Source organism: Equus asinus, chromosome 4 (assembly GCF_041296235.1).
Source record: "Equus asinus isolate D_3611 breed Donkey chromosome 4, EquAss-T2T_v2, whole genome shotgun sequence".
Lineage (NCBI taxonomy): Eukaryota > Metazoa > Chordata > Mammalia > Perissodactyla > Equidae > Equus > Equus asinus.
This window is the reverse complement of record NC_091793.1, coordinates 50,647,180-50,671,899: the sequence shown is the minus strand read 5'-3', so window position 1 is coordinate 50,671,899 and position 24,720 is coordinate 50,647,180. Positions and strand designations below refer to the sequence as shown.

The following is a 24,720-nucleotide window of genomic DNA, read 5'->3' as shown; positions in this document are numbered from 1 at the left end:
GAAGAGTGTGTGGGAGTTCTTTTATTTAGCATGAGGCAGGTTTGCCTGTTAAAAGAAAAAGTAGTGGGATGGAAAATGCCGAAAGAAAACTTTACATGAGGGAAGGAGAGCAGAATCTGCCGAGATGGGACTTTCTAATTGAAGTCACATTCCATCCCCTCCCGTTTCTTTGAATCCTTCACTCTTTCCAGTGTTTCTAACATCATCTGCTGCTCAACCGGACAGTCATGTGGCAAATTTTGACAGTGTGTATTCTTCTGGTGAACACTAGAAAAATGCTATTGGAAAGGACATTGAATCAGACCATACACTAAATTGGCATTGAGTTGGAATAAAAATCCATAATTGATTAGTTTTAGCAATCTACAATTATTTGCAACTAAGCTATATTGACCTCTAAAAGTCTTAAGGTTTTTATCTGGGTTGCTTAGGTGAATATAAATCTTTTTATTGTCAATTTTCTATGTTTGAGGCAGTATACTGGAATCTTTGTTTACATTGTTTTAATTTATTATCATAACTGCACAATGAAGTAGGTACCATTGTTCTCATTTTACAGAAGAGTAAAATGAGGCACTAAGAGGTTAGGAAACTTACTTCAGAATTAGTAACGGTAGAATCAGGACTCTAATCCAAGTCTGTTTGATTCCATAATTCATGCTCTTAACCCTACTCTGTAGTGCCTCGGGATCTGTAAAAAGGATATATTTAAATGTTCTATGAACTTCAAGTGTCCATTCCTTGGGGACTGAGGGTGACCCACTCATGCTGCTGCAGTAGAAGCTTCTGTGGATGGTGTCTTCACAGATGGGGCTGCAGGCAGGGGAGACATGACTGTCTGTTGGTACCTCAGGCCCAGGCGTTTTCTCCAGACCCATCTACACTTGCAAGTACTTCTGCAGGCAAAGCAGTCAGTTTATCCAAAGATTAGATTAGAAAAGGTCAGGCTCTTTCCTAAGTAGAGTAGGGAGGCAGGAGAAGAACTGAGGTCAGAGGGGATAAAGAGCTTGTCAAAGTCATGTGCAAAACCAAACCAAACCTTGAAGTCAGGTCTTCTAACTCCAACACCACAGGAGCCCCTCTCTGCCTCATGGAGATTTTGCCTCAATAATCCAAGGAAACATAGAGTCAGCACTTTCCAATTTCTGTATTTGTAGCTGTTTTCCAGGTTTTCTAATTTGCGTGTTTGGCTTGAATTCAATAATTTAACCCTCTTGAATTCTTATTTCTTTCTTTCAAAGTTTGAAGCAACTTCTCCAAGATATTTTTTCCATGAAGGTATTAATTGGGGTGAGAGCAAAATAAAAGGTCAGTGCTGCACCTATGGTTTTGTATTTGCTTTCCTTTTGGGGGATATATTGAGTCAAGTCTTTATGACTTCATGTCATACATGGAGGAACCTGAGCCAGGGTGGTGATAATATTAGTGATAGTTGAAGTTCAGCTCATATAGAAATTTGAGTTATATTTGAAAATAAGCAGGGTTAAATACTTAGACAAAGCTGATAACTACATAACCAGGAAAGATATCACTGGGTATCGGAAACCTATTTCTGTATCAATTACTTGCTTTTTGATTCCTTCACATCTTTATTTTTGCTTACCAATTTCCCATTTCCATTAAGCAGAATGCTGATGGTAGTGTGAAATTTAATTTGAGTTTTTTTTTGCATTTAAAATAGCAAGGCTCTTGATGAGTTTTTGCTTGATCCTTATTTTCAGGAGAATAAACAGAGCTGTCAATAAAGTTTTGAAGGAGATATATTTGTTTATCTAAATATTTAGATGTTTATTCATTGGAAAAATGTGAGATTGTGATCTAAGATAAAATTTTAAAACTGTATTTAAGTTTATGTAAAGCATCACTTCTGACCTACATTTACAATTAAAGTTGAAACCATTCATTTTTCCTCAGGTAGGATATCCTTAGAGAATTGTACGTCTTGCAACATAAAGAGATATTTTAGATCAATGGATCTTAAGGTGGAAGGTTAATAGCATTATCTAATCCTTGTCTTTGGCAAAACTATCATTAAATTATTACAGTTAGATAAATGTCTTCCACGACCTTAACATATTCCAGAGAGGTCCAATCTTTAGTAATACTTTATAGTCGCTCAAAGACGTCACCATAGTTCTCTTGTGTTACTTAAATCCTTCCTGCATGAGTTTTGCCAGTAGCTTCTTGTCCTCTCCTTATTAGAGGAAAATTTTTCACTGTGATTCATTTGCATTTTTAAAACTTGTTCAGGAGCTCAGTGTTTTTTGCTTCCTCTTTTCAACATAATCCTTTGGGGCAATTTTTCTCTTCATGAAAGAAAGAATATTTTTGGTGACAACCAGCTGTGACTTTGTCTTCTGCCCCATTAAAATTATGTATGGGTCAGAAAGCATGCGTCATTTGTAATTAAGCCCGAGGAGTAATACACAAACTTCGAATGAAGTGTTTAATCATTCTCTTTGAAGATGGAGTTTCCTTTTGAGTTTTATACTTTGCCTTATCCCTCGAAATAATGATGGACGTATTCTATAATACAGCACTTGCTCCTGGAGAAGGAGTCTATCGGACGTGCAGCCGGTGCCAAACTCCATCAACGGAATCATCTGCAGCTTGCGTATTTCTGGTTCTCATCATCTGGGACAGGGATTCCTTACATGGGAACTTGACCTTTCAATTGCTTGAAGGAGGCTAACCTTTGCTCTCAGGGTAGTTTGAGATGTGAAAGCCTGTCTTTCTTGTTTCACTGCACACATAATGAAATGAACTAGATAGAGACTTGACCAGTTTAATTCTTTAGCTCATCAAAGGCAAAAGGCCCAGGGTTCTGTTTGAGTTAGTAGTGGTCACAGTTAGTACAAGCTAAATCTTGACATATTATGTTTATAAGAACGGATGCACGCCAGAAGATAATTTATTTTTTGTCCCTCAGGTTCTTGTCCTCATGAATGCCTTAACGGAGCTTTCTGTTCTAAGACTGGTACATGTGACTGTCAAATATTTCAGGCGCTTGGGACAAGGTGCCAGATTGGTGAGTTTCAGGGATGCTTACGAGAGAATTATGAGATGCCGAAGAGAACATTAAGGCATAATTTGCTATATTAGTGTTCATCCATTGGGAGTTGGAACGATCATATTGTATATTACCTAAAGTGGCCACAATTCATTCCCGGTGATGTAGAAACAATGTAAGAAAATAGATATGCCCACTCTATTTCCCTTCTCACTCATCTCTATTGTTTCCTCAAGCACAATTTCTTCAAGAGTTTTTTTCTACTTTATGTTGTACTAGCCCATTAAAACCAGTTTCTCTTTCGCTTGTCTTTTACTTTATAAATTAGAGTTGCTATTTGGAGTCACTCATTCCCTTTAACTTTGAATTAATTATATGTTCTGTACATAAAATAGAAATAGTATTGAGAGCTCTTCAAGGGGAGGGGCTTCTAAAATATTTTTATCCACAGTGTCTACGAAAGGATCCTATAATTACCAAAACATATTCATTTATTTAATAAGTATTCCTAGATCTACTAGATCTCAGGCTAGGCACTGGGGATCCAGTAGTGAATGATGTAGACATGTTCCTGCCCTCCTGGAGATTACAGTTTAGAGGAGGCTACCAACACACAGCAGACACACATTCGTTATACTTACAATGTATGCTATCAAGGAAAGTACAAGATTCTCTGAAAATATGCAACAGAGATAAAACATGCTGTCAGAGAAAGCTGCCTGAATAATGAACTCTGTATTTTTTTCCTGAAAAGGCCAAAGTTCGCTGAAGCTAATAAATCTAAGTAAAATTTACAAAAAAAAAGATACCCTGATTATGCCTTATCTTTATGCTCCCTACAGAGGGTATTAAAATATTTTACACATATTAAGTGCTAAGAAAAAGTTATTGATTTCCATATCATTCTAAATGGAAGGGTCCAGAGAATCAAAATAGAAGAGAGACCTATCCACAAGGGAGGAGAGAGACATGAAGACAACAGGAGATGTGTTGTGTGACTTAAGGCAAACATTGCTTGAAATCTGGCCAGTTTGAGGTCATGAATTCCTAAGTTCCAGCACACTTTGGATGACTAATGCTCCCCATCCCCAAGTCCCAGGCATGTAAACATGAGTTCTTTTGTCATGATTATTTTTCTCTGTGGATATTAAGAAATTTTTGAAAGAATTGCAAGGACTGGGACACTGTAATGCTGCCTGTGCAAATTTTAGGACACTCAGTGGTGAGATTTCTTTCTTCTCTGAGCCATTATATTTTCTTTGTCACTATTACCTCCTTTTACTGTATCGTGTTCCCTACTGCCCTTCTTCCAGAGTCTTCCTTACGAAGCAAAAATTAAGGAAGTTTCTAACATAAATCCTTTCTTCAAAACAACTTGGAGACCATGTTTTATCTTCAGGGGAGTTGACTAGTTTTGAGAGCAACTAGTAATTTTATGTTAGTGATTTCTTCCTGTGATATTGACCACTGAAGAAGAAAATATTTATTTTAATGAAAATTAGAATCACCTTCTATGACTGAACCTTGCCAGGCACAGATGTAATTTATTTTATTCTACTAAATATTATCCTATTTCTTTCCAGTGCCAAACATGGGCAGTGGCAGAGATGGGATTTGCAAAACCTGGGGACAGTACCACTTTGAAACTTTTGATGGCATCTACTACTATTTCCCAGGAAACTGTTCTTACATTTTTGCAAAGGACTGTGGTAATTTGGAGCCTCAGTACACTGTATGGGTAGGTGATCCTAGAGCATCATTAACCTAAAAAATTATTTCTGCAAAGTCTGTATTTTTAAAGTACTGGAAAATATGTAATAATCATAGCATAAATATTTAGGGCCCTGACTGCAAAAGGAGTGGGGTTGGTTTTTAATAGGATGGACCAAATTTGCAGCTATATTGAGAATAGTTCTATTGAGATGGGGCCTAGAACTGGGAGAAGGGTTTGGATCCATATGGGAGGGACTTATAGGCAATGCCAAAATGTCTATATCATGGGTGTCTTAGGATCAACTCTAATTGATATCTCCATTCTTCGGGTTTTATTTGAACATTTTGAAGAAAGAGTGGTTTCAGGCACCATCCAGATTACTCTTACGTGCTTCCTTTGACACTTCCACTGTGATGCCCATCTGTATTAATTTTTTAAAACGGCACCGCTCAGCATGAACCAGAGATTGGCTTTTATGAAATGGAGTACATGAGCGCAGACTAGAGGATGTGGAGAGAGGGAGCTGATTGCGAGCTACATTGACACTATATGACTGAACTCAGAGAGTTAATTCTCAGTTGCAGATTCTTGACTCAAAAGGATTCTTAGGAGACACCCCCAAATGCAAGCTGCAGCGTAGCTCTAGTTGAAGTAAGGTAATCTGGGACCTCTTTCCCTACCTACTCTCTTCCCCTGAATTTCCAGGTATCTCAAAGCACAATCAAGAAACTGCTGTGCTGTCCTGTTCAAAAGCTGAAACTCCCCCTAGCCCTCGTTTGTTTGAATCTGTTTTCTCTTTCCCTTCTAAATTACAACGGAGTTGCCTGAATTTTCCTCTTCTCCTTGGTGAGGCAAATATTAAAAATTGACACAAGCTTTTTTTTATTGAAATTATGACAGTTTACAACCTTGTGAAATTTCAGTTGTACATTATTGTTAGTCATGTTGTAGGTACACCCCTTCACCCTTTGTGCCCTCCCCCCACCCCACTTTCCCCCGGTAACCACTGATCAGTTCTCTTTGTCTATATGTTAACTTTCACCTATGAGTGGAGTCATACAGAGTTTGTCTTTCTCTGTCTGGCTTATTTCACTTAACATAATACTGTCAAGGTGCAGCCAAGTTGTTGCGAATGGGATGATTTTGTCCTTTTTTATGGCTGAGTAGTATTCCATTGTATATATATATATATATACCATATCTTCTTTATCCAATCATCAGTTGCTGGGCACTTAGGTTGGTTCCACATCTTGGCTGTTGTAAATAATGCTGCGATGAACATAGGGGTGCATGGGACTTTTGGAATTGCTGATTTCAGGTTCTTAGGATAGATACCCAGTAGTGGGATGGCTGGGTCATAAGGTATTTCTATGTTTAACTTTTTGAGAAATCTCCATACTGTTTTCCATAGTGGCTGCACCAGTTTGCATTCCCACCAACAGTGTATGAGGGTTCCTTTTTCTCCACAACCTCTCCAACATTTGTCACTCTTGGTTTTGGATATTTTTGTCATTCTAACATGTGTAAGGTGATAGCTTAGTGTAGTTTTGATTTGCATTTCCCTGATGATTAGTGGTGATGACCATCTTTTCATGTGTCTATTGTCCATCCTTATATCTTCTTTGGAGAAGACACTGAAGCTTTTTGATAGCAACAAATCCTTGTGACCCAGAAAGGAAATGAAGTCTATTGAAAATTAACTTCTGAGGCATAAGGATACAAATTCAGAGGTCTCTGTAGGTGGGGGAGTTAGTGGGATGTGTCTTGAGGACGACAGGGCTCCTGTTCTCAGTCACCTACTATCCTTTACTCCTCCACTCTGTCACTGGGCTTATCACTCAAACACCTTCTGACTCCCTCATTGAACGTTCTTGTTCAGTGGCTCACCCTTTTGAGGATTAAGGTGTCAACTAGATAATCTGTCCTTTGAGATAGCACACAATGCTGAACTGTGCTTCCAGAGTTCAAAGATGTTGTTTCTACTTGGCCCTGTTTTGGCTTGTGGAATTTTCTTCGAAGTCAACAAATCCATTTATTTTAAATGTCATCTTTCCCCTGATTATGGCAGTAGTTCACTTCTTTTCTAGAAAATTTGAAAAATTCAGAGAAGACTAAAAAATAATATTAGAATTACGTCAAGAGTTTCCCTTGCTAATGGCTTCACATATTCTGCAGTTTTTCCTCTGGACTTTATACGCATTTATAATATTGAAATCATACTATGTATAATTTTCTATCCTATGTTTTCACCTAATATTGTATCAAGAACTTTCTTCCATGTCAGGTATTGCCGAACACAAATTTTGTTTGCTGTATTTTTTCCAACTTAGAGAATACTCAAATTATTTCGTTATGACCTGTTTTAGAAATAGATTAAAAATATTTTCAATATTTAAAAAATATTTTAATAAACATATTTATACATATATCCTTTTTTATACTCCTGATTGTTTTTCCTTCTTTAAATTCAATTTTATCTTTGTGAAAATAATACATGTACATAGTTTAAAAGATTTCATCACAGCATATGAAGCAAAAAAATAGTCCCCGCTTTCCTTCACTCCCTACTCCAGCTTAAATCTGGCTTCCCAAAGGCAGTTACTTTAACTTTTTTAGCTGTTTCTTCTGGCTTTTATCTTTCATGTCAAAATATGCTATCATTTCTTTATTTTTCAACGGTAGGTCTTGTTCATTCACTTCCTACTATGGAAAATAGGGACTCTTCTCAGCAACATCATCCTTCCTGTCCCTAACTCACACACACACACACACACACACAGACACACACAGACACAGAGACACACACACAGACACACACACACACACTCTCTCTCTTTCCTTCCCTCCTCCTAATAGAGTTACTATCATCATTGTGGGTTAAACTGTATGTGGTTTTTACATTATTGTCATTTACATATTGTACATATCTGAACAATATTCCTATAAATATTGTTTATAGCTGAGCCCAATAGGTTATTTTATTTCTCTTCTTTGTACATTTTTATAGAGTTAAGTTATCCCACTTTTTGTTTGCTGCATTTTCTACACTCCAATCATTATTTTTTCACCTCCAAACTCCCCATCTCTATATCACTCTTCTCAGTGTGGCAGATACATTAGGCAACCTCTCAGTTTCTCTCTCCCACTCTGAGACGTCCATTCCTCAATTCATTCTCCTACTCTGGTCGACACTGGTTGCTTTTGAGCCTCCCATGGGATTTCTTTTCACCAGCCTCCTGGAGAATTTCATTGTTCTCTCTCCTGTGTTGGTTCCCCTGTTTCTTGGGTCCTGTGAAATGTCTCTTGATCCTTGAACTTTGTTCATACTTGAGAGATAGGCTCTAAAAGCTTTTTGGATGCTCTGAACATGTGGACGGTGCTTGGCTACTGGAAAAGGAAGATACTTTCCTAGAAGGAGTGTATTGACGGAGAGTTTTGAATCTTGACTGTAATTTGGAAATCACTTTCAGAATTCTGAAATTCAATGCCTTGTGATCTCTGATTATTTTGCAGACAGCCTTTTTTTCTTTCTCTCTCTCTTCAGAAGCTTTTAGATCTTTTCTTTATCCCCAGAGTTCTGAGATATTATAATTATGTGTTTTTTTTTCACCGTACTAAGTACTTGATGGGCCCTTTCTAGCTTTACAAATCCTTTAGTTCTGGAATAATACTTCTTCTTTTCTCTTTTTGGTGAGGAAGATTGGTTCAGAGCTAACATCTGTGCCAATCTTCCTCTATTTTGTATGCGGGATGCTGCCACAGCATGGTTTTATGAGCAGTGTGTAGATCTGCACCCGGGATCCAAACCCGTGAACCACTGGCCACCAAAGTGGAACTTAATCACCACACCCCAGGGCCGGCACAGTGGAATAATGCTTATTAATTTCCTCTCTTCCTCCCTCTTTTTCAGAAATACTGTTATTCAGATATTTGAGCTGCTGAACTGAGCAATTGATTCCTTAATTTTCTTGTTGATTCATCTCTCTTTTCCCTTTTTTAATTTTTTGTTCTACATTTTGGGGGATTTCTTTCCAACTCTCAGATATTTATCCTCCAACCATTCTATTTCAGTTATAAGTTTCTCCTATCATATTGTCAATATCCAGTCATTTGCTTTTATTTCTTGAATTTCATTTTTTTCAGATTGTTATAGTTTATAACATTGTGAAATTTCAGTTGTACATTATTATTTGTCAGTCATTATATAAATGTGCCCCTTCATCTCTTGTGTCATCCCCCCCCAAACCCCTTTCTCCTGGTAGCCACTAAACTGTTCTCTTTGTCTGTGTGTTTGTTTATCTTCCACATATGAGTGAAATCATACCGTGTCTTTCTCTGTTTGGTTTATTTCTCTTAATGTAATAACCTCAAGGTCCATCCATGTTGTAAATGGGATGATTTTATCTTTTTTATGGCTGAGTAGTATTCCATTGTGTATATATATATACCACATCTTCTTTATCTAGTCATCAGTCGATGGGCACTTGGGTTGCTTCCACATCTTGGCTATTGTGAATAATGCTGTAGTGAGCATAGGCGTGCATAAGTCTCTTTGAATTGTTGATTTCAAGTTCTTTGGTAAATCTACTGGTAAATACCCAGTAGTAGGATAGCTGGGTTATATGGTGTTTCCATTTTTAATTTTTTGAGAAATCTCCATACTGTTTTCCATAGTGGCTGTACCAGTTTGCATTCCCACCAGGAGTGTAGGAGGGTTCCCTTTTCTCCACAACCTCACCAACATTTATTTTTTGTCTTGGTGATTATACCCATTCTAACAGGTGCAAGATGATATCTTACTGTAGTTTTGATTTGGATTTCCCTGATGATTAGTGATGTTGAACACCTTTTCACGTTCCTGTTCGCCATCTGTATATCTTCTTTGGAAAAATGTCTGTTCATATCCTCTGCCCACTTTTTGATCAGGTTGTTTGTTTTTTTGTTGTTCAGTTGTGTGAGTTCTTTATATATTATGGCGATTAACCCCTTGTCGGATATACGATTTGCAAATAATTTCTCCCAGTTGGTGGGTTGTCTTTTCATTTTGATCCTGGTTTCCTTCACCTTGCAGAAGGTGTTTAGTCTGATGAAGTCCTATTTGTTTATTTTTTCCTATATCTCCCTTGTCCGGGTAGACATGGTATTCAAAAAGATCCTTTTAAGACCAATGTCAAAGAAGAACTGCCTATATTTTCTTCTAGGAGTTTTATGATTTCAGGTCTTACCTTCAAGCCTTTGATCCATTTTGACTTTATTTTTGTGTGTGGCAAAAGATAATGGTTACTTTCCTTCTTTTGCATGTGGCTATCTAGTTTTCCCAACACCATTATTGAACAGACTCCCTTTTCTCCATTGTACATGCTGAGCTCCTTTGTCTAAGATTAGCTGTCCATAGATGTGTGGTGTTATTTCTAGGCTTTCAGTTCAGTTCTATTGAGCTGTGTGTCTGCTTTAGCACCAGTATCATGCTATATATTTTCTATATATAAAATCATGTCATCTGCAAACAGCGAGAATTTCACTTCTTCATTGCCTATTTGAATTCTTTTTATTTCTTTTTCTTGCCTAATTGCTCTGGCCAAAACCTCCAGTACTATTTTGAATAAGAGTGTTGAGGGTGGGCACGCTTGTCTTATTCCTGTTCTCAAAGGGATTGCTTTCATTTTGTCCCCATTGAGTATGATGTTGGCTGTGGGTTTGTCATATATGGCCTTTATTATGTTGAAGTGCTTTCCTTCTATACCAATTTTATTGAGAGTCTTTATCATAAATGGATGTTGGATCTTGTCAAATGCTTTCTCTGCATCTATTGAGATGATCATGTAGTTTTTATTCCTTATTTTGTTAATGTGGTGTATCACATTGATTGATTTGCTGATGTTGAACCATCCCTGTGACCTCGGTATAAATCCCACTTGATCATGGTGTGTGATCTTTTTAATGTATTGCTGTATTTGGTTTGTCAATATTTTGTTGAGGATTTTTGCATCTATGTTCACCAGCAATATTGGCCTGTAATTTTCCTTCTTTGCGTTGTCCTCCTCTGGCTTTGGTATCAGGGTGATGTTGGCCTTGTAGAATGTGTTAGGAAGTGCCCCATCTTCCTCAATTTTTTGAAATAGTTTGAGAAGGATAGGTAGAAAATCTTCTTTGAATTTTTGGTAGAATTCTCCAGAGAAATTGTCTGTTCCTGAACTTTCATTTTTTGGGAGGTTTTTGATTCCTTTTTCAATCTCTTTATGTGTAATTGATCTATTCAGATTCTCTATGTCTTCCAGTTTTGGAAGGTTGTAAGAGTATAAGGATTTGTCCATTTCTTCTAGATTATCCAATTAGTTGGCATATAGTCTTTCATAGTATTCTCGTATAATTTTTTGTATTTCTGTAGTGTCCATTGTAATTTCTCCCCTTTCATTGCTGATTTCATTTATTTGAGCCTTCTCTCTTTCTTTTCTTAGTGTGCCTGGCCAAGAGTTTGCCAATTTTGTTTCTCTTCTCAAAGAACCAGCTCTTTGTTTCATTGATCCTTTACACTTTCTTTTTTGTTCAATTTCATTTATTTCTGCCTTAACTTTTATTATTTCCCTTCTTCTGCTGAGTTTGGGTTTTGTTTGTTCTTCTTTTTCTGATTCTGTTAGGTGTAGTTTAAGATTGCTTATTTGCGATTTTTCTTGTTTGTTAATGTGGGCCTGAATTGCTGTGAATTTTCCTCTTAGGACTGATTTTACTGCATCTCATATGAGTTGGTATGGTTTTTTTCATTTTCTTTTGTCTCCAGATATTTTTTGACTCCTCCTTTAATTTCTTCAATGATCCATTGGATGTTCTGTAGTATGTTGTTTAGTCTCCACATGTTTGTCCCTTTCCCAGCTTTTTTCTTGTAGTTGATTTCTAGTTTCATAGCATTATGGTCACAAAAGATGCTTGATATGATTACAATCTTCTTAAATTTATTGAGGCTTGCTTTGTTTCCCAACATATGGTCTATGCTTTAGAATATTCCATGTGCGCTTGAGAAGAATGTGTATTCTGTTGTTTTTGGATGGAGCATTCTAAATATATCCATAAAGTCCTTCTGATCTAGTTTTTTGTTTAATTCCACTACTTCCATGTTGACTTTTTGTCTTGATGATCTATCCATTGATTTAAGTGGGATGTTGAGGTCTCCTACTATTATTGTGTTGTTGTTAATATCTCCTTTTAGGTTTGTTAATAGTTGCCTCAAGTATTTTGGTGCTCCTGTGTTAGGTACATAAATATTTATAAATATTATGTCTTCTTGGTGGAGTGTCTCTTTTATCATTGTATACTGCCCCTCTTTGTCTCTCTTTACCTGCTTTATCTTGAAGTCTACTTTGTCTGATCTAAGTGTGGCAATGCCTGCTTTCTATTGTTTGCTATTAGCTTGGAGTATCATCTTCCATCCCTTCACTCTGAGCCTGTGTTTGTCTTTGGAGTTGAGATGTATTTTTTGGAGACAGTGTGTTGTTGGGTGTTGTTTTTTAATTCATCCTGCCACTATGTATATTTTGATTAGATAATTCAATCCATGTACCTTTAGAGTGATTATTGATGTATGAGGGCTTAATGCTCCCATCTTACTGCTCATTTTCTGGTTATTCTGCATTTCCTTTGTTTCTTGCCCTGTGTATTTCAGACTAGTCATTTTCTATGCTGGTTTTCTTAGTTTTCTCCTTATTTATCATTTGTGTCTCTGCTCTAATTATTTGTTTAGTGATTACCATTAGGTTTGTATAAAAAATCTCATAGATCAGATAGTCCATTTTCTGATAGCTTCTGACTTCCTTAGACTAAGCTGATTCCATCCCTTTCCTCTTCCCCTTCTAAGTTATTATTGTCATATCTTATTCCACCTTGTGTTGTGAGTTTGTGGTTAAAATGAAAAGATTACATTTATTTTGATGTTTTCCTTCTCTTTATCTTTAATGTTATAATTAAGTGTTTACTGACCTGTTCTGATAGAGAGCTTCAATTTTCTGGTTTTGCCTGCCTATTTGTCTCCTTGATCAGGGCTTTGTAGCCCCTTTCCCATTTTTTTTTTTCAGGTATGAGGGCATTCTTGAGAATTTCTTGTATGGGGGTCTTGTGGTGATGAACTCCCTTAGCTTTTGTTTATCTGGGAAAGTTTTTATTTCTCCATCATATCTGAAGGATATTTTCACTGGCTAGAGTATTCCTGGCTGAAAATTTTTGTCTTTCAGAATTTTGAATATATCATTCTGCTCTCTCCTAGCTTGTGAGATTTCTACTGAGAAATCCACTGAAAGCCTGATAGGGAGTACTTTATTTTCTTCTGCCTTACTTATTTTCTTCTGCCTTGCTGCCCTTCATATTTTTTCTTTGTCATTGGCTTTTGCCAGCTTTAATACTATATGCCTTGGAGAAGGTCTTTTTACATTGATATAGTTAGGAAATCTATTGGCTTATTTCACTTGTATTTCCAGCTTCTTATCCAGGTTTGGGGAGTTTGCTACTATTATTTCTTTGAACAAGTTTACTGCTCCATTCTCCTTCTCTTCTCCAACTGGAATGCCTATAATCCTATATTGCATTTCCTAGTTGAGTTGGATATTTCTTGGAGAATTTCTTCATTTCTTTTAGTCTTAGTTCTCTCTCCTCCTCCATCTGAAGCATTTCTATATTTCTGTCCTCTAAATTGCTAATTTGGTCCTCCATAATATTAGCTCTATTGTTTAGGGAGTTCAGACTTTTCTTTATCTCATCCATTGTGTTTTTCATCTCCAACATTTCTGATTGATTCTTCTTTATAGTTTCAATCTCTTTTGTGAAGAAGTTCATGGTTTCATTGAACTGTCTTTCTGTATTTTCTTGTAACTCATTGAATTTTTTATGATAGCTATTTTGAATTCTCTGTCATTTAGATTATAAATTTCTGTGCCTTCAAGGTTGATTTCTGTGTGCTTCTCATTTCCCTTCTTATCTGAGAGTTTAATATATTTTTTCATACTGCTAGATGGCATGGATTTGCGTCCCTGCATAGTGGTAGTATCTGGTCACAGCTTTCACTTGCTGCCACTGGGTGGTGGTCAGGAGCTATGTATTCTGAGCCCACCACGATCTGCAGCTCCCTTGCTCCAGCTGCTCACTGCTTTTCCCTGTGTGTAGTGCTCTGGCCGAATGCTGGACTGGAGTCCTGGGTGGAGGAGGGGTGCCTTCTTTTGCCTGTGTGATCCCCCAAGCTGCTGACTGCTTTTCTGTCTGTATGTGCTCTGGCTGACCGCTGAGCTGGAGCACCAGGAGGGTGGAGGCATGCTTTCTTTTGGCTGTGTGATTCCAGGGACATTCTCACTGGGCCCTTGCTATCTGCTCTTCTGGGGTGCTAGCTTGATGAAGACTCCCTGTGATAGCTAAATTACCTCTGTGTGGGGCTTTCCCATGGGCTGTAAGGGAACTTGGAGAGCAATGGTGTTCCCATGGAGGGCTGTCCCTCCCCCCCTTCCTCTCAGAGCTGCACACAGTCCCATGGTCACTGCCAGTTGAGAGGAAGAGAAGATTCACCTTACCTCCTGCCACTTCCTCTGGGGGATCCAGCCTCTCCACCTTCAGACATATGGCTGGGTAGGTCTCTCAGACTACTTTTGTGTCATGTGAACGTCCTCTTTGGTGTATGAATGTCCTTTTCATTATATCTGAGAGGGGAGAGTCTAAGGGGAGAGCTCACTCAGCCATGATGCTGACATCATTGTCTTCTTGAATTTTATTTTTAACAGCATTTTATTTTTGTCTCATGAATGGCATCTACTCACTTTTCTCTCTGAAGATATTAATTGTGGATTTTTGGAAGCTTATTTTTCTGAATGTTTTTTGATTCCTTTGATCTCCTTTCTTTTGTTTATTTATTGGGTGTCTATCACTCACATTGCAGGCTTTTATCAAATGATCCTTGAATTTTTGGTGACATTTGAGAATTAGGCTCTAAAAGCTCTTTAGAAGCTTTGAACATATGGATGGGGGCTTGCTTATTTGGTGGGAGACTCAACAGGGAACCTCTGGATACATTAGATAAGCCCCAAATAGCAGTATTTGCTTGTCCTCTCTCAATTTTGTTTCCCCAGAGAAAAATCCTCCGCTATCCTGCCTTGGGTCAGGTACATGGATTCCTGGATGCTGAGAACATTTTAGGCATACTGCTATTTTAGGCTTTTGCATTTTTTATTCCCTGTGCATAGAGTGGTCTTCTACATACCCATTTGACTGGCTATTACACCTCCTTCATCTTTACTAGAGAGTTTCCCCTCTCTGTGAGGCTTTTCTTGGTCACTCAATCTAAAATTGTCCCCTAAACCTTGACACACACTCTCTGTCCCTTTTCTCTGCTTAATGTTTCTCCTTCATGTCATCTGCATAGTATATATTTTAGCTACATTTAGTTATATTTTGCTAGCTGTCTTCCTTTAATAGAATATAAGATTCATAAGGGCAGGTATTTTTATCTGTTTTGTTGACTGCTACATCCTCAGAATCTAGAACAGTGCCTGGTACATAATAAGTGATCAATAAAATTTGCTGATTAATCATTAAATTAATATACATTACATTCTTTCAGTATTAAAGGTCTATCTTATCATTGGCTATTTTTCTTATCACCTTTATGCTTAGAAAGTTCTTTTCCTTCTATATAAGTTATCTATATTTTCTTTCAGTTATTTTATGGTTTCATTGTGTATATTTTACTTTTTGGGCCTTTTGAAATTAATTTTGGAATAGAATAAGAGAATGTAACATTCCTCTCCTCCTTTCTTCTTTTCCTCCTCTTCTCTCGTCTTCTTTTCTTCCTTGCTTTTTTTTTACTTTTTACTAGTAAAGTAATTTTCTCATCAATTTTTTGAGAAATAATCTCTCTTCCCTAAAGTGTCTGTGAAATTTTATTTTTTGTGAGGTTATAGCCACTTTTGCAACCTTTGCATACTGCTCTATGTAGAACACCATTTGGAGCTCTATTTCATGATTCTCTAACAGGTTATGGTCATGAAAATTACAAGTGTATTTCTTTGTGGTGCTCTACTGTGTTCCTACCAGAACTAAGTTTTTCCAATACATACCATATAGTTTTAGAATATTAACATCCACCATGTAAAGATTCAGATCATTTAAAAAATATGTTGAATTAACTTGTATGTTATGAGGTTAATTCTATTGTTAAATTTTTGAGGTAAATATTTTTTTTCTCTTGAAAATCCTAAATGTAATTATAGTTTTGTAAAGCGTTAGGGACTAACAGTGCTACAGAACCACAGATGTACACTGTGAATTTAGTAACTAAATGAAAGCATACGTACATGTTGTTGTTGGTTCCTATGCTGTCTTTTGTTTTTCTCCTTTTAAGGTTCATAATAGTCCTAAGTGCCTTGGTTCAGTGTATTATTGTTATCGGTCAATCAGCTTGTTCTTTTCAGACCAAGAGGAAATTCGAATTTATGGGCATGAAATAAAAAAGGATGGAATCAGGTAAGATATGATAAATGATATAATGAAAACAACACCATGCAGTAATAGAATTTCCAAACATCTCACACTGGAAGCAAATTGTGGAGAGTGGGAAGACAGGATTTCTTCTTCTACAGCAACCTTAAAGTTGTGTCATCCAGACATCAAAATGTCAAGAGGCTCCAAGGCCAGCCAGGTGGCCAGGAATCTCACCAGCTTAAACTTCCCAGTGTTTGTGCAGGAGACAAATCTGTTTACACAGGTGGAGATAAGATCATCTTACCTTTTTTTAAAAGAAATCTTCATAAGAGAAATCTTCATAGTTCGACTCTTCAATTATTTTTGCCCACTTTCTTAAATGTTTTCTTTCCTTCTTTCTTTTTTTTTTAAGCAGAAACTTAAAAATAAAACTAAACTTCTGGAGGTCCTTTCCAAATCCATGTGACTGAAGTTTGGATGTCATTTGAGATTTTCCATTAGTGTTCTGACAAAAATTCAGAGCCAATGAAAGACCAGCCTTCTTGAATACATCAGAGAGGAACCCATTTCTGCCCTCCTAGCTAACAAGAATAAGACCTGAGAGATTTTGGGAAGAAGATGTTTATTTATTTTTCAGAAAGTTTTATACATTTTAAACTAAGAATACTGTGGAATAATCCACCTTCCAATCTAAATGATTACAGAGATACTCAATTTTAAATATTTCTTGGCTGAGTTATGCCAGGAAAAGTAAATTGTGGGATGGAACCATTCCCTTCATCATTCAGAATTCACCAGCAAGTGTTTGAACCAAGATGATTCTTTCCAGCGCAATGGTCTTACCAACCTATGTGCTTTGTTCTCAGTTTAGATTCCTCGAGAGCAGCAGGTGACAGCAGAAGGGCGTTGGAGGAAGCACCAGGGGAGCCGGGCGCCGGCAGCCCCGAGCAGCCCCTCTGCTTCTCTGGGGCCTATTTTCTTAATTAATTGGGTTCTGTACTTCTCATTTTCTTATAAGAGAAAGCTCAGCCATTTGAATGGGAAGATAATGCATTTACATATTTGTTTCTTGAAGCTGAATTTAAATAGTAATTTAGAACTCTTTATATGGGATTTTTGGTAACATCACGGGCACTTTAAAAAAATTATTATGTTTTATAAAACAAAAATGTCATTCAAGTAGATTTTCAAGAGTATTAAACCTTTGTTAAATCTAGGACATAATATTTAAATTTTAATTGAGAAAATATTTCTTTGAGGATTTCAACTTGTATGATACAAAGAGGATGGTTTTCTTATTATTCAGCTTATAGTAATGCCCTACCTGGCCTAGGGCCTAACCCATAGGAGGGGCTAGAGAAACGTTTGCCAAAATGCAATCAAATGTGTGAGTCTCTGCCTGTGGTCCTCTCTGGACTTCAGTTCTCTCTCCTATGAAGTGAAGGGTTTGGGTGAACCCATGAGTAATTTTCAGCATTACTCTGTGAATTCATTTTAGATGGCATTATTAATGTTTCCTGCATAGGTTGCAGGGAGTTCTTAAATTTGTGGCGGATTACTTAATTTTTACAATTATCCCCCATCTCTACTAGCATGCTTTTATGTTATAGACATCTGGATAATCACAGTTATGTGCCTTTTGTTTTAAAAAAATTGTGTACTTAGTCAAATTTACTGTGAAAGAGACCAAATAACCAAGGATAAAACAAAAAAAAAACTACAATAGAACATCTATATCTCCGTACAATTCACTTCCCATTGCTACAAACTTGCAAATTCAAACAATATTAGTCATACTGACTTCTACCATAAATTTACTATGAATTCCTCGTAATTTTTAATAAGAATAGATTACTAGAGTTTTCTTATTTATTCTCCAATGTAAATTTTTAATTACTTTTCCTACTCTTATAGCAAATGCTCTGTAAAAAATTATCTGCAAACATGTTTGTGTAAATAGTGACAGATATTTTGAGCTATTTCTTTGGAGACTCTCCTTTCGTTAATGAGCACGTTGAGTTTTATAGCTTTGTCCCGTGTAGCCATGCTCTTCTTGGGACGGAACTCATAAATTTGAAGTTTTTGAGAGAAATTGTGAACGTCCGTACTAACCTACCTTCGCACTCCCTCTACAGTTTGTAATTCCATTTAGCACGGCTATTTTAGTGAAAATGATTTTTCCCCCCTTCCATTTCTTTAATTATTAGCACCTGCTTTTTTGGTCATACTTGTGGATGGAAGGAGACTATTGTTCTTTGAAAAATATTCTAGGGGACTCACTGTGCTTTTAAAACGTCCAATTGTTTAGTTTTCTTCAGTTTTCTTATACCACCTGCCTCCTTTTATGTGTCCATGCTTGTGAAAAGTGGAAAGACTAGACATTGGATCAAGATTTAAATATTCAGTGTAACCCTTTTAAAGAGGCCCAATTGTACCCAATTTAAAAATCATTGATATAACCTCTATACAATGCTGTATGATAAAGTATTTTATATTCCTAATAATGTACTTTGCAGCATTAAAAATATGAATTATAATTAATCCTGCCTAGATGTTTTTCTTGTGGAAAACAATGACTTATACCAAGATGGCATTTTGGGGGTAGAAGCTCCTATTTCTTTGCAGCCAAATTTAAAATAAAATTAAACAGAATTGGAACTTGAGAAACATGTTTACATGTTTTGAGCATTGTTTGTCTTTACTTCAAAAAGTTAAGCAGCTTTTTAAGATTATCTTGAAGTCTCTAGATAAAAAATAAATACATTTATGCTCTCATTATTCTAAATAAACAATGTTATTTTCCAGATTTTAAAAAATTTATTTAGCAGAAGTGTGTTTTTGTTTGGTTGAAAGAATCATTCAATTGTAATTGTAAAATCTAAGTCAGTATAGAGACAAGAGTATCATTTTTGTTGTCTTTTTATTTCAATATTGTATTAAAAAAAGTTGAGATTTTCTATAGGATGGATGCTTGGGAAATCTGCAAAGTTTATTCAATAATTTTGAGTAATAATTCTCTTTAATTTAATTAGCCCAATTGCTTCCAGAAAGAAATAGATCATCTGTAATTGATCCTTCATCATAATTCTTAGATTGCCTTTGTTCTGTTTTCCAAGTCTAACATTGCCTCAGACAATTGGACAAGTTTCCATTGAGAAACTAGCTGACTACATTCTGGTGAAAACAACGTTTGGTTTTTCATTGGCTTGGGATGGAATATCTGGAATTTACCTCAAATTGTCTGAGAAGCATAAAGGGAAATCGTGTGGCTTATGTGGAAACTACAATAGCATTCAATCTGATGATTTCGTCATTCAAGAAGGTACGTGGAGCAGAGGAGACATGTCGGTACTTCTGAGGTGTTCTTTCTTCACTGATCAAGCTGTTGGTACCCAAGGACACCACTTGTCCTATGTTGAGTAAGATTGGCAGCTGTCACTTGGCTGCTTTAGTGATTTGAAGTGAAACAAATAGGAAGATATTTTTGTGTCATTCTTGAAAACCATGAGCTAGTTTACACTTGCCAAATTAAGATACAGGATTTACTCATATACCAAATATTAACTGAGCATTTACTTTGTGTCAGGCACTGTTGTAGGAGCTTGTGATACATCAGTGAGCAAACGTCAGTGAACATCTCTCCTTCTTAGGCTTATATTTTAGTCATTCAAACCTATTTGGGAAAAAATTGTCTACTTTTGGCCAAAAGTTATTTTGCATCCAGTCTTGATCGGAATAAATTAAATGACTGTCAAATAACAGTTTTATAAAGATGATAAAATGTGAACATAATTTATAAAAGTTGAAAAATAACTTGGAAAAGTTTTATCACGTATAATGATGTAGATATCATTCATCTATACATTCTAAGTCATAAAACTAATCTCGGTGAGCTATTAAAAATGGGTCTGTTCCAATTTGGGTACTTGTGTGCAGTGGCAACAGAATAAGAGAGTCACAGGACACAACCATGATTTAGGTACACAGAAAGAGGACTATTCTTCTTAGTACCAGCAGACCTGGCATTGAATCTTGTTCCAACTCTTATAAGTTATATAATTTGAGGCATCTCATTTAATGTCACTGATGCTTAGTTTCTTCAGCTGTAAAATAGGGTTAAAATAATTCTGAATTCACAGTGTTGTCAGTAATAATAATAATATACCTAGATACTATTTATAATAATAGTTAATATGAGCACATAGCTATGTTATTCCAAATCCTTACAACATCCTGTAAGATGGGTGGTATTTTCTTAATTTTATAATGAGGACACAAGGGGACATGCCCATTGTAACACAGCTTGTAAATGGTGCTGTCAGGGTGGATTACATATCAGACTGGCTCCCAATGCTATGCTTAGATAAACGTGTGAGAAACTGACTTTTAATCTTAAAGCACTATATAATGCTTTTTGTTTTATATTATAAAATTAAGAAAGAAGAGTCACCCATATGTTGTGTTTTAAGGGACGGTGAAAGTCCTACTTAGAGTGTGGGTTCTGGAGTCAGACTGTGGGATTCAAATTCTGCTTTGCCACTTATGAAACTTTCTGAATTTAATGATATAATAAATATATACTTCATAGAGTTGCAAGGATTAAATGAGGTAATCCATGCAAAATACTTAGTACAAGTGCCTGGCACATAGTTAATACTGAATACATTTTAGCTAATTTATCATCTCCAAGTGTTCTCAATAAGCCTATAATGGAGCTAACATGGAAATGTTTGATTAAAGACATTGCTTTAAGAGGCTCTTGTTAAAATGCAAACATTTTATCCCAGATGGATAAAGCGTCATCAGGATTAGTTTACTAGTAGCTAGAGGATAGAGTGGGGCTCCAAGGAGTCAGTTTCTTCATACGTGAAATGGAGATGATTATAATGCCCCTGAGTCTTCCCAGCCTGTGAGGATCAAATGAGAAAAAATGTAAGTGGAAGTGCTCAAAATCTGTGAGCACAATGCAAATGTACAGTATCCAGATCATCACTGATTGGTGTTCTGCATCCGTTTGGGTATTTAGAATGAGAGGGTTCCCAACCTTGGAATCTTGAGACTTTAGTAGGAAGGAGGGCTTTGGACTCAAGCAGAACAATCAGATGGTAATTATTGATTTCTTTTTCTTCTATATTAAGGCTTCATGAAAAAAATAATCCTCAATTGATTCTCAGTATTAAAGTTGGAAAAGACTGCTATGGGCAACTTCCCCTGGGACATCTGAGGTGTAGAGGTCAGGATAGAAAATAGCATCTGCTCTTGTTTGAGGCAGAGAGACTCAGATCAGGATTTGAGTTAAGAGTCAGACAGAGTTTGATAACCTGAAACATAAAATGGTATTTCACAGTGAGATATGTGGGGCAGCATGCAAAAGACTGTTAGCAGATTATAAATGGGAGAAGACGCAGGAGGCAAGTGGACTGCATTGTGGCTGAGGTGGCAGAAGGCAAGAAGCACCCTGGAAAATATGTGGAGTTGCCTGAGCTGAGAGATTTCAGCTTCTTCTCAATTTTATATGGTGCACAGTGTTACGCAGAGTAATAAAAAAACTAACTTACAATAATTTATAGGGATGTGACTAGAACATGTCCTCCGATTTTCTCCCATACTGTAATAATGCAAGAAAATGTCTATAGACGAGCCATATTACCTTTAGCTTTAAGAAGCCTCGTACCTTCTTGAAACTCAGCCTGTACTTTACTGATTAGATAAATCTTTAGAGGCAGTGAGGTAGTTTGATTGAATGCATAGTCTCTTAACAGTGATTAAAATTGTATTTCTCTCTGCATTCATACTCATTCTTCGGGGATGACTTCACAAACAAATGAGGATTTTCAGAATTTCTGTGGATATAGAAAGATTTTAATGTGTTGTCTACTTGAGATTCTGGTTCCATCATTCATGTCTACAGCTAGCTACACATCAGCCCAGAAGTCTGGTTTACTCTTGTTCCTCCCACGTGATAATTAATCGTGCCTCCCTTTCACTCTCAAAAGTGTCCCAATACGGACAATAAATCACTCTATTTGTGGCAATATTTCATATGAAACACTTTAATTTTAGTTTTTCAGGCTCCCAGACCACCAATTCATATGGATTTAAAGGCTCATAGTAACCAACTTTTGTGATTCTTTTTTTAACACAGTGTAGTAAAAATAGCTAAATACAGTATGTGGTTAAAGCTGGAACTAAAGGGAACTCTAGTGGATTGCCCAGGTTATTTAGTTACATTAAAATTTGTGCATAAATATTGAAATAAGTGGGCCTTTAGGAATGCTTTTGATTCTGCAGACTTTTAAAAAATGACTGTTTTGAAATGAAATGTGACTATAAATCTACTTAGAGGGAACATCAGTTTTTCCTTTTTAAAATAAGTACATTAGATCAGACTCGTGCTTGGTCCAACGTGTAACATTTCCAACAATATCAGAGATAAGGAAGTGGGCCAGACAAATGTGAAAACTCTAGAGGTCTAATAATCTATTGAATAAATACTGCAAACTCTTTTGTATTTATTCATTCACTTATTTAGCTAATGTATCTTGAGCACCAACTGTATACCAGATACGAAACCAGGTCTACAGCAATAAGACAGCTTAGACAAGCTCTCTCCCTTCATGTAGAAGAAGACAAAATAAATAAAAAGATAAATTAAAGTATAATTTTTGCGAGCAGTAGCAGCCATGAAAATGACAGTGGGGAAATGAGATTAAGAGAGAGAGACAACAGGGTGTGTTGGTGGTAGTTTAGATCACGCGGCAGAGAAGGCTCTCTGAGGAGGTCATATTGAACAGAGGACTAAATGAAGTTAGGGCCGGAGCAGAGGAGGGATTGGAGGGAAGAGGGATTCTGAAGGAGGAGCAAGAGCAAGTGCAAGAGCAAGGTGGGATGAGCTTGGGTGAAGAACAGTATAAAACTAGTGTGATGGAGTAGGCTAAGGGAGAACGGGAGTAGAAGATGTAGGAGGGGCGGGGTTGAGAGGAGTGGGTGGAGGAGGCGGGGAATCAGGGGAGGGCAGGGGCCAGATCAAAAAAGTCTCTACTGTCCAGGCCACAGTAAAGTTTGGGATTTTACACTAAGAGAACAAAGCATTCTTATGGATGAACTCCTACAATCTTCCCAATTGCTAAGAGCAAGCAGACGTCTTTCCGTCTTGAAGAATCGGAGAGCGAGTGACCAAACGCTTGCCTTGAGATTTTTGATTCTAGTGGTGCAGTAGCTCGTCATCAATGGTAGACCTGTGGCTCTGTAAATCTAAGTGGTGGAGAGCCTAAAACTCACAGGCTGAAGCTCAAAGCTAACTGTCTCAGATGGATCTTCGAGATATCGTCTGTTTGGTTCTGCTAAGTCCTTGAGATTTCAGATTCAGCCTCTGCCTGAGTGTGGAGCAGGATTACTTTTCATGTCAGGCCCTGAACTTGTTCCCAGGCCAGGTGCTGAGACAATTTAGACTTGATTTGGATTAGGGAGCCCAGAGTGCTCACCATCAACTCTCTGTCTGTTGCTGCCCGCATATTAGCTCTTCAATCTTGCCTCTGAGAAGTGCTGGGATGGTATCAGGATTCTGAGCAATCTCTCCTGAGCATGTTTAGAAACACTGTTCATCATATTCAGATGAAATGGATTCACTTCTTAGTCTTCTCTTCTCCAGGTGTTTTTACTAGTCTTTCCTTGTCTGTGTGACTGTCCTCTGAAATCTCCACAAGGGCCTAACAAAGATTTTTTTTTTTATTGTGAAGTACCACAAAAACGGAACTACAATTTTAGTAAGATTATGACTGATGTCAAATATAATGACAGGACTGTCTGAAAATTTTCACACTAAACTTTTACTTAGTTTTCTGCGTATTTTTTCTCCTCTCTGCAGCACAAGCTGTAGGCTAATTAGAGCTTTACTGATGTGCATGTTGTACCACTTACTTTCCATCCTTTCTCATGTTGCTTCAGTGAAATTTGCTTTTTCTTGTCCAACAATATTAACTTTTATTTGGTACGTAGAGTTTGTTCAATTTATTTTTATTATGCTAAAGTAATTTTATAGTCTAATATCATTGGTAATTATAAAGCTACTGAGTTTAACTTTTTGACCAGAAAGTTTATGTTGATGAACTGTGTCTTTGTGGAAAGCGATGCTATGACACATACTTTTGTGTGTGTGTTTGTGACATAGAGGACTACACAGAAGACATTGCTATGTTTGCAAATAGTTGGTTGGTGCAAACGCTAGATGACAACAAATGTGTACCCACAGAGTCAGATTTTCCAAATCCATGCTCCAGTGGAATGCCAGCATTTGAGGTAAATTTGATGTGAAAAATTGGGGCATCTTGGATATAATACACATATATTGTATTGTATATTAAACGTTAAGCATTTTTAGTGCAAACACTACGTAATTTCACATGTTAAATTCAGGAAGTGTAACTGCAACAGGAATAATCAAGGTATTTCAGAAATAGTGAATGTAATGCGTTTCATAAAAACAGTACTCATTATGAAAACATACATTTAGAAAAATGTTGGTTATATTTATAAGCATAAATTATCT

General features: G+C 36.7%; 1 protein-coding gene across 1 annotated transcript in view; it reads left to right on the top strand.

Annotated features, from left to right (window-relative positions):
- Window positions 1–24,720, top strand: part of OTOGL (otogelin like) — a 205,822-nt gene that overhangs the window by 67,414 nt on the left and 113,688 nt on the right. The window contains exons 7-12 of the mRNA XM_070507248.1: window positions 1,242–1,308; window positions 2,930–3,028; window positions 4,594–4,748; window positions 16,093–16,214; window positions 19,289–19,494; window positions 24,343–24,470. Coding sequence (XP_070363349.1) covers window positions 1,242–1,308; window positions 2,930–3,028; window positions 4,594–4,748; window positions 16,093–16,214; window positions 19,289–19,494; window positions 24,343–24,470 — 777 coding nt within the window. The remainder of the gene's footprint in view (window positions 1–1,241; window positions 1,309–2,929; window positions 3,029–4,593; window positions 4,749–16,092; window positions 16,215–19,288; window positions 19,495–24,342; window positions 24,471–24,720) is intronic.